Raw genomic sequence first — 10,907 nt, forward strand, 5'->3', positions numbered from 1 at the left:
ACTCCCTTCCCTACCTTCTTTTTGAAAAACATAATTTATCTGTGTATTATCAAGAAATCCAGACACTTTAATCAGTGAGCTATGAAGTCAGTATTTCCATTCTTATCTAGTGGAGGAGTGGAAATGGAGAGCAGATAGGCAGCTCCGAGCTGATCCGTGGTGGGGAATGTTAATGGGGGAAGAGGCAGAGCTATTGGCTACTGAGCTTCACCTATCTCCACCATTATCAAGCTGTTATCAATTCAACCATCACAGTGCAGTAATGGGGCCAGTTCAACTTTCCGCATTATCATAGGAGCTGAAACCTGCATGAGAGGCCTCAGCTGGGAGACAGAAAAGTGAGTAAGCGGCTGAACTTCACATTTTAAAAGCAAGGGAAGGGGGGGCGGGGGCGGCAGCGAGAGGGAATAAAAGCCAGATGAATCAATTCGAGACCGAGAGAATTAAAGAGGAACAGGTTGAAAGGCTCTGGGCTGAGCAGGCAGAGGGTGATGGTGCTTGGTTTCTGGAAGAAGAGATCTCAAAAGGCTCCATCTCAAGCCCGTCCTGGCGAGGCCGCTAATGACTCACGCAGCGCCGCTTTGGATCCGGCATCTACAGCCACGTGCTCACCGGACGGGGTCAGGGGCCACGGCCGTAATGGCTGTACAGCACCGTGCACGCGGGGCTGGACACGGTCAGAAGTCGCGGCAGCAGGAAAGGTGGACGGAAACTCCTGGCTGACAGGGCGGCTTGGAAGAGGGCAGCTAAACACACCTGGGAGGGGAGGAAACGGGACGGAGGAAGGACAGGGCGGGTGCGGAGAGCAGGTTGGCTCGACTGCAAAGCCGCCCTTCCTCGAGCCCGTGCAGGGAGAGAAGCGCTGCGCCCACAAACCGTGTGATACAGGGGTCACATCACGATCCCGGTGGGTCGCCTGCCCCCCACCACTGCACCCCGCGCGGATAAACGCCCACAGAAGCAGTCGATCGGCGGTCTGCCTGGGACCCTGCACACACCAGTTACACTAAGCGTGCAACCGCCGCTTTCTGGTTGCACACCCGGGCACCCAGCCCCCCCCACGGCCCCCCCGCTGCACGTCACTAGCGCCTCTACACCTCTAGCGTGGAAGAGGCATGAGTCTCTGTGCTGGGGGAAAGATGCCAGATTTGCAATCCTGGAGACTAAGCTCATTATTTATCCATTAGGCCAGCGCAGCCCGGCCAGGGCTTCCTTCCTCTGGGGCCAACAGCACGTCTCAACTTTGGCCACCTCTGGGATGAGCCAGGAAGCGGGGCCTCCAGGGCCCCAATCCCACATCCCTCCGATGAGGCCGCCAGCGAGCGGACCGAGTCCGTGTCAGCGGCGGTGGCAGAGTCGTGACAGGCACAGCTCCTGGGAAGGAAAACAAGGCCAAAGGCACCTCCCGTAGGGTCCACAGGACAAACCCGAGGCTGGAGGGAGCTGTAAAGCATCCCAGCTGCTGGAGCATACATTTAAAACTAAAACACCCCCTATCGCGACACTCCTTTTCTAACCAAACGAGGCTCATTGAAGCAGCAACGGGCTCAGCCTTTCCCCACCACCCTCCAACATCAAACCCACAAGAATCAGGGAAAACAGTCACGAGATAGGATGGAAGAGCCCCAGGAGACAAGGATGCTACCGCGTCAGAGAGGTCACGCAAGCTGCTGCCTAGCCACGGGCTCCCTGCAGCAAGCGGCAGGCTGGACGAGAAACAGCCTTATTAGCGAGCTTCCCACTTCCCTCTCCCGCAGGGTAGCGGGCGATCGTTAGTCACAGCAGGTCGTTATCCAGAAGATGCACCTACCTGTGCACAGGCAGCTATTTGGAGGGACTCCGCTTGAAACACCCAAGCTCTCCCCGTCGCATGCTATGGGACAACAGGCCCCTGCAATGCTTGCCCCTGATGCTAGGACCTGGCTATGGAGCAGACATCTCCCCCTGACCTCGGAGGCTGCACCCAGCTCTATACACCCCACTCAGTGCCAACAGCCCTGGGAGAGGGGTGCACAGAGGCGGCAGCGGGGCCTGCCAGTGCTCAGGATTGGGCCCACAATGGGAGCAAGGGGAAGGACGGTGCCATGTGTATGTAGCTCCCTACCGCAGGCACCAGCCCTGGACAGAGCTGCTCAGAAAAGCAACCAGAGCAATTGGGAAATTTGGTCCTTACTCTCCCAAGCCTCTCCTGCTCCATGCGCCCAGATCAGGAAAGTTGCAGGAACAGCAACGTCGGCATTGCACGCAGCTGCTCGCCGACGGGAAACATCCTGCATCCAAACTTGGGCCACCTCCGAAATGGAAACCTGGGGCGAAATGGCTCTGGGCAGCTGGGGCTTGATGGACACAGCTGCCGCAGAGATGGGACTGACCGCTCCCACAGCCACCTGAGATGCAGGCGAATCTCCACGGGCGGTACAAGGTGCATGACACAGCCGAGTACTTCTCCTTGCAGCCAGGTGGGGATGCGCTGCAGCCATGTTGATCCCTCTCTTTCTCTCTCGGGAAGAAAAGGAGACTCGGGCTTTTTAATAAATTGCTGCGCTGACCATGCAGGAGATGAAAAAAAAAATATTATATATATATATTTATCAGATTAGCAAATTAGAGAAAACGTGTTTCCTTTCTAGGCTCTTGAATGGGAGATGTCACAAAAATATGTCGATGTGTGAGAGCGAGGAGATAACGCATTATTTGGGAGGAAAGAGAGCCGTGGAAGGCTGTTATCTGCAGTGACTCATATGCACACACTCCTTAACCCTATTCCAGCCCAAGGTCAACAGTTACATTCCTTTCAGCATTTCATCCCTTCCAAAAAAACATGTTGCTACAGGAACAATGAGCAGTCTTTGCTGGGGCGCTGAGCGGAAGGCAGAACTCTATTACTGCTGAAACACTTGAACTTTGCAGATAAACTATAAAAATCAGGCACTTCAGCATTGCCACTCACAAAAAAAGAGAAAATCACGAGGTGAGCAACCCACTTGGGCCATGCAAGGCCTTTCGGGGACCCTTTTACCTGCCTGCTGGTTTCCAACTCACCTCCCAGCTTCTCTCTCCAGCCCCAGGCACTTGAAGCTTTCTTTTTAAAGAGAGACAAAATTATCCCAGCAGACAGTTCTTTGAAGGGGGGAATAACGTCAACCATTGCAAGAGCGGCTTGCACGAGGACTTCCAACGTTCAAGTTCTCCCTATTTGCTTACAAGCCATCCCTCCGCACAGAAGAGTCCCAGGACAGTGGCTGCTGGCCCCATGGAGGAGTTTGCTCTCTTAGGGAAGGGGAATGCCAGTCGATTATTTGAGTAAAGAAATTGTGAATAACCACATGGAAAGTGAGGGTGGGAAGGGCCCTCGGGAGGTGACATCTAGTCCAACCCCTGCTCGGAGCTGGACCAGCCCCAGCTACAGCATCCCAGCCAAAACCTCCAAGGCTGGAGACTCCACATCCTCTCTGGGTAACCTGCTCCAGTGTTTTACTACCCGCCTAGGGAGAAAGTTTCCTACTAACACGGCTTCCCATCCAATTCCCATTATTCCCAGTCTGCCTGGGTCGCCCAGCCCAGACAAGTCCAAGAGTCCTCAGCCCTAGGACAAGGCTCAAGCACGTAGCTCCCAGACACAGGGGAAAAATCAGCACAAGTGTCATGATATGACTTCCCTGCTTTGCAAGCTGCAGCACCCAAAGGGGAGGTAGGCTCCTGCCTGCATCACGTAGGGTTTGGGCATTTTAAGCACAAAGGCGTCAACCTAAGGTCAAGTTCCTCCTTGCAGGGAGTAGCCTGGCTCTTCACAGACATCTGTTAGCCTGTTGAGTCCCAAACCACGTGTTGCACCCTTCCTGGTACCCCCAACCCTCCCAGCAAGTTCGCTCTCATCAAAGCGCGCGGTGATTAAGCCAGTTCTTGGGTGCAATCGCAATGTTCTTGGACAGCGCTCAACAGCACCCGCCCGCAGTCACCTCGCGCAAGCGGGATCCAGCCTCCCTGCTTTGGTGGAGGGGGGAAATAAACCCCGACTGCTCGGCGCACGGGCAAAATACTCTCTGTGCATCTCACGCCGCCACGCAGCAGGCAGATGTGGTAGGAGGGGGGAATCTGGGGCCTGGGAAGGATCTGGATCAGCCAGTTTTCCCCGTCAGCGCTGCTACACCCTTGAGGAAGCCGCGCTGCCTTCCAAGCCCCGACGGCGGAGCTCGCCAGCTCACAACTTGGCCACGGGAATTGCGAGGCGGCTGCGTGATTCACAAAGGAGAACCAGACTTCACCCAGCGACGCGAAGGCTTTGGGTCGGGACGGCCGCAGTGAGGAAAGGCCGCGACGAGCCAGGATGCAGCCTGACAACCGCTCCTTGCCACGGGCTGTGCGAGCTCCGGCACCGAGGGGGCTCTGCTCACTGTGCAGGGAGACGGGATTACAGGCAAATATTAGGGTCGTGGGCATGCCGTTTAGGACAAAAACCACCCTCGCTATTGCACGCGAGTTTGCTGCCGTGATCCGCCTCCTGGAAAGCTGCTCCCAGCCCCTTTGCCCCCCTGCTTCTATAACAGGATGAAACTCTCCAGGAGCTCACGAAACATCACCGCCCTTCCCTCCCATTGCGTGTTCAGCCTCAGCGGTGGAGGGCTGCCAAGGTGCATTACGGTTGAGCCTGGGTATACACGGAGGAGCCTCCCTGGTACTCATCAGGGGAGATGGGATGTCAGACAAAAATGCAAGTGCCTCCTCCCCAGGGCCCTGGAAGGGGCCGTGTGCCAGATCTGCTACAATCCAGCTCGCCAGATGCTATGCAAATGCCCTCTCAACTGCATCATCCCGGCGCGCTCCTGCCAGGGAGCTGGGAAGGGGCATGTGCTTCGGCGCTCGGTGAACAGGTTCTGCCACCAGCAGGGCCTGGTGCTGCCCCGGGCTCACCGCAGGCAGATGGGCATCGCCATCTGCCTTCGGTTGGGTTTCTCCCCGCATTGCCGCGGCTCAGCGTGCAGGCCAAGCAAGCTGCAAGAGAGCCAGCCTGGCAGGGCCATTGCCTCCCTGGAGCACACGTTTCACCAGCAGTTTCTTAGGAAGAAATGAGAAGTTTCCCCCTTGGCTTGTGTAGCTCAGAGATGGAGCAAGGGGCAGGGGCTCAGAAAGGGCTCAACAACTAATGTCCACACCGAGCTGGTCTCCTGCGTGTGCAACAGCAAGAAAAAGCCCTTGCAAGACACAGAAGAGAAGGGAGACAGTACGGACACTCGGGGCTGGTATCTGGTACGCCACCATACAGAGGCGATGGATGGGCGCAGCCGGGCAAGAGCCCGAGGCAGCGGTTCTCAGCTTTTTTCAGCCCTGGAAAGTGCCAGTTCTTCATTTTCACTCGATTTTTGACTGCAGGAAAATAACCGAGCCACTCTTCAGCTGCACAAAAAACTCAGACAGACCCCAGCAGGTCGGAGCACTTTTAACATGCCGGATGCCTATTTGAAACCCCCGGGTTTATCTTGCGAGTCGGGTCTGTACCCCTATCACCGCTGGCACGGCGTGGCAGCCCTGAAAGGATCTCTAGGCACCCTGGGGTGCTGCGGTGCCCTGGTCGAGAGTCGCTGCCCTAGAGAGAGGGAGAGAAACCTAGATATGAGTTTCCCTTTCCTTTGGGATTGTTGTTTTATGGTAGCAGAGATCTCAGTTTGGGGTCAAGGCCCTTACACACACACACACACACACACACACCACTGCTCTGAAGTGCGCCCCAGCTGAAGCCAAGGCAGACAACAGATGAATTATTAGCCCCATTTTACAGATGGGAAACTGGTGTGCCAGGACATCCATCCAACAGCCCTGGAGCAAACGGCAGCAGGAGGAGGAGCGCCGTCCCACTCCCAATGCCCAGTGCCCGACTTCAGTTGCAAGACCACTCTCCCCCAGCCTGTCCGGTTCGGGCCACGACCGGGCAGAGGGTGGCTCGTGCCTCCGGAAGAGAGGCCGGAGCGCGTCAGCAGCTGGTGCTGCGAGCCAGGCGGGCAGGGGGCACGGCCCAGCACGGGGAAAACGCACGAGGCGGAACAGATTTATTGGCAGGGACTCGCCCGCTGATGGCTGCCAGGAGGGGAAAGCGTTCCCGGGGCAGACGGGCTGCGGCACGCCGCGCTCTGACAGGTGCCATCCGCAACGCAGGGACCATCTCGCTGCCATAGAAACAGCAGATGAACTGGCGAGTCAAGGACGGCGCAGCACAGACCATCTCCCTCCCCTCTGCCCACGACGGCGACCCTCCTCCTGTCAGCCGCCGGGCCGGGAAGAGACCTCGCAGCTGCCTGGAGGCTTCCCACCGGCCCTGGAGAGGATGCGGGCGATTTTTACGGTGCCCAGAAGGGCATGGCAGGCTGGGCCAGAGGGAGCTGCGGGGCCAAGCTTCAGGGAGAGCGAATGTGGAGGGCAAAGGGGTCCAGGAGCACAAAAGGCCCTGGAGAGATGCGTGCAAATCACGGAGGGCTAACACTGCTCCGAGGGGGGAGCCCGGGGTTTTCCACGAGCGGGTTGGACAAGTCACTAGGGATCGAGCCCTGCTTTGGACGCACGCAGCTGAGCTGTTCCTGGCAGATGGATGCTGGCTCTCATGTGCACGCTCGCTGCAAGGACCCCTAAGCTGCAGGGTGGGAGAATAAAGCTATGCCGGTGCCAGCACTTCTAGGATCCCATTTGGGCAGAGCGACTCCCTCTCTCAACCCTGCTGGCCACGTGGCCTCTTACGCGGGTGCAGACCTCATTTTGGAGGGGAAAAAACAGGGAAACTGAGGCACATCCCGGAAGTCGGACAGGGGCAAGAACCCGGATGCCCTATGCCTCGCGATCCCAGCGTCAGGCCACGCCAGCCCGCGGGTGTGCAAGCACCAGAGAAGCATGCGGACAAGGGGGGGCTGCTCATCACTCGCACGCTCGGCACAGACCGAGAGAGAAAGTAAATACAATGAGCACGGAGGGCCGGAGGCGTGGTGGGAGGATCAAAAGCCGTGGGGTTACAGCAGTGGAACTAAAAATAGACTCCCGCCTGGCTACTGTAATCATTGCAAGAAATTCACTTACATTTCCAGGGCTCGTTAGAGCCGGCCTGAGCGCACACGCAGGCCAAAGGCCCGGTTCGCTCCCGCTGCAGCGCACGCCAACGGCTACCGCGAGAACGGCTCGGAGACCTGAACTCCCAGGCAAACGCCTTGACATTGCAAGTAAAAGGAGTTGCCCGCAAAAGGCCGGCACATTTTGCACCCCAGAGAGGGAGGGATGCAATACATAAACCTCCCCCCGCCCCGTGCTGTTGGAGTCAATCAGGCTACTTGCATTGCTGAGCGTTTGCAGCGCTGGGTCTAGGAGAAATTCAGGTGGAACAAGCAGAAGAGAAAAAAGAAAAACCCAACAACCCAGGGGAGGCAGAGTCCAACAATGCAGACGGGGCTTGCTATCTGACACCATCTAATAGCAATTAAAGAATATCCACCCAGTCACCATGTGCTCCCCCACCTCCCCCAAACCTATTGGTTACATTAAGCAGAATGGCAGATAGTGATCAAAAAGAAAGAAAGAAAGAAAAAAAAAAAGAGAAGACCAGCCTTCTTCAAACTCATACAACATCCACCGAGGGGAAAAATCATCTTCTGAATTAAGTTTATTTGACAGAGAGTCTCTTGGCGGGTGTGTGCGGGGATACCCGAACAACATAAAGAAATCAAGTGTGGATGCCAGCTGACCCCTCCTCCCCCGCCCCCATCAGATAATTAAAACGCCTGCATTAATCACATTTGCAATGGAACAAATTGTTGGAGCCCTTTTGCCTCCTCTTTTCAGTGTTTGTTATTGTAGCGAATCCTGCTCCAGTCTGGTGGGTAGAGATAAGAAGCCCTTATCGCACTTGGCAATCTTTATCAGTATGGAGATCAGGCCCCAAGCTTATCAAGAATTTACATCTACTGTAGCTGAAAGCAGAATAGAAAGGGGGAAAAAATAGAAAAAAAAAAAAAAACCCCACGCACACACACAACCAGGCAGGCCCCTGCAACGACTGTGAGAATGGGCACTTCGGGTTCATGCGAAAACACACACACGTGCACACGCACGCACAGCTGCACACGATCAAATGTCCCGGCTTATCATCCCCCCTAATCTCGAGAGCCAGAACTGTAACTGCATGTGCAACAGAGCTGCCAAAGGGCTCGCTCGTTTGCTGTGTGTGCCCGTGCTCCCGTGTTTGAAGTTAATAAATATAACAGGCTATCTGGGTTGGAGATCAGCTCCCTGTGCTTTATCAGCCCTTCACATCTATCTAACAGCAGAACAAAAGAGAGAGAGAGAGGAAAAAAAAAAAGAGCCAGCAGCTGCATGGAGGTTGCTGTTATTTTCATGGCCTTTGACAAACTGATGGAGGGGGAGGGGAGCACCCGCAACCTGCCTGGCTCCTGGCATCAGACCCTCTCCCGGAGGTGCTCCAGCCGCCCCCAAATACCCGGCTCTGGCCAGGACGCGGGGCCTAGAAGCACTCTCCGGAAGGTGACATCAAATACAGGACGCGCCAGGCGCTCGCTACCCCAGCCACCGTCAGCTCCTGCTAACCATCCGCTTTTAATGCCAGAAACTCCAGAAAGAGCTCGAGTTGAACCCGGACCCAAGCTAGGAGGCAGCACCTGCGCGGACAGGCGCTGCCCCCGGGACTGTTACGCGGCGAGGTACGGGGCTGCGATATTTGATGCACGTCAGGATGGACGACCTCAAAAGCCTCCCTCCGAAACACGGTCAACGGAGCGATCCAAGACCGGTCCAGCGCTGCTCCTCGCCTCGGCGCGCTTGGCAATCGCTGCGCGCAGCCTATCTGCCTTTCACATCGAGCTGAAGGGGGGAGCGCAGTCACGGAGGAAGATAGAAGCAGCAGATATGGATCTGGGGGCAGGTTTCAGTGCTTCAGCTGAGCTGACAGCAGCCTGAGCTCTGGGGAAACGGTCCGGTTTGTCCATTAGAGGAGTCCGGTTACCAGCCCCCCGACGCAGGCGGACTTTCCCGTCCTCGGGAGAGCCGGCACCGCGCGCTATAGGTTTGCAACGACTGTGTTCATGTTGACACACACAGGAAGGGTTCCAAGCTTTCAGCTCCTAATCAGTTTTGGCCATCAGCATCAGCCTGAGATCAGCCTCCCACGTTATCGTTTCTTCACATCTCTGAAGAAAGCACAAGAGGAAGGAGATACAAGCAGCCTTCAGTGCAGCTAATGCATTCAGAGCACTGCCCATCCTGGCAACATCACAATCCATCTTGAGATCACCTTTTACTCCTGATTAAGCAGAGCACGCCTCGCAGAGCTGAAAACAGATGCCCAACAATGGCTCGGGGAGCCCTGACAACTCCCGCAGACAGACTGGATGGAAAGTTTAAGAAGGGAGCTTGGCACCGGCGGAGGCCGAAGGGCTGGTTTACGTGTTATTAGCCGGTCCCCTTCGTGGGAGCGCCTTGGCAGACCTGAACGGCGCTCACTTCCTGTCACAAAAAGCGTGTGTATCCCACACACCGAAATACACTTATCGCGAGGAAGATCAGCATTGTTGTTTCAGCCGCTGAGCGCTCGGTGCAGACGCTGCCACTCGCCGCTCTATTAACTTCAGCTAATTAAAATGGGATCCTTCCAGAGGAGCCCAGCCTGTTTCCTAACCGCCACGGGGAACGGCCCTGCCCAAGGCAGAAAGCTGCAGAAGTTGGGGAAAACTTAAAAATAAAAAATGGAGAGAGGCAACTAGAAGTTAAAAATAGTTCTCTCCCTGCTAAGGTTTGGCTCAACTTTATCAACCCCACGATCACCCCAGGCTGGTGAACAGGTAGATGCAGCTCACTACTGCAATTACTTCAAGGGAGAGATAAAGCAGTATTATCACACGGTGGCCACAGTTACTATCCCCACATCTCCGCATTATCTCTGCCTTAGATCTACGGGGGGTGGGGGCGATGACAAAATCACTAACCCCGTCCCTGGGAAACGCGCCAGCCGGTTAGAGAATTTCCCGGGAATAAGCAACAATCATCTCTTTCATCTTTGCCAGACCTGAAATCAGATTCTCCTTGGTTGATCAATTTGGAGCCCTGGGAGAAGGGATAATCCGGAGGCGGTCTCGTCAGCCAGGGGAGACTCGGGCAGAGACGGAAATATCAAGCGATCCAACCGCTGTCTGCATCGGCTTTTTACCGGGACAGCGACGGGGTCTTCTCGCAGCCTTAGCTGGGGCAGGGAAGGCAGCGCCCCCCACCCCGGGGAGCATCCTCGGAGGAGAGACGAAGTAAGAACGAGCCCAGCAAGCGGAGCCGGAGCCGCAGAAGGTCCCCCCCACCAGTTAAGGATCTCCAAATACTTTGCACCACATTTTTCAAAAGTCCCCTAGACGAGGAGGCGCTCGGATGCAATGGATGTGAGTCAAAGCCAGATAAAATCACAATTTCAGCCCGTCCCGACAGAGCGATCTTATCAGGCCGGGCCTGGCAGAACGGAATATTTTAAAGCTTGATCTCAGCCCTGATGGGAGGCGGCGGTATCGGCCTGCCACATCTCGCTGGAAGGAGAGCGGGGAAGGAGAAAGGTGGGGGAGGCACAGACATACCCAGGCCGGGCACACGCCAACTTCCCGCGCCCGTGCCAGCCTGCGGGGAGGGTGCCCGGGGGGTCCTCCGCTCCCGGGCGCTGCAGCAGGGCGTGGGGGGGGTGCCAGGCAGGGAAGGATGCCCAGGGCACCCTGGAAGGGGGGCATGTGGCAGGGAAGGCGGACCGGGGCACTCACGCTTGATCTGCCGGGGGTTGCTCTGTTTCCTCCTGGACATCGCTGGGCAGGCGGCGCCCCCGGTGCCTCCCCTTCCTCGCGCGGCTCGGGCTGGCGGGCGCGGGCGGGCGGCCGGCTCTCATGCCCCCC

The 10,907-nt window shown here is 56.6% G+C and overlaps 1 protein-coding gene across 1 annotated transcript in view; it reads right to left on the reverse strand.

Annotated features, from left to right (window-relative positions):
• ZFPM1 (zinc finger protein, FOG family member 1) overlaps positions 1–10,901 on the reverse strand; it is an 89,937-nt gene extending 79,036 nt beyond the window's left edge. The window contains exon 1 of the mRNA XM_019505259.1: positions 10,779–10,901. Coding sequence (XP_019360804.1) covers positions 10,779–10,818 — 40 coding nt within the window. The 5' untranslated portion in view covers positions 10,819–10,901. The remainder of the gene's footprint in view (positions 1–10,778) is intronic.
• Between the last annotated feature and the right edge of the window lie 6 nt (positions 10,902–10,907).

The sequence above is a fragment of the Gavialis gangeticus genome, unplaced genomic scaffold, assembly GCF_001723915.1.
Source record: "Gavialis gangeticus isolate Ggan-Ray unplaced genomic scaffold, GavGan_comp1, whole genome shotgun sequence".
NCBI classification, from domain to species: Eukaryota; Metazoa; Chordata; order Crocodylia; family Gavialidae; genus Gavialis; species Gavialis gangeticus.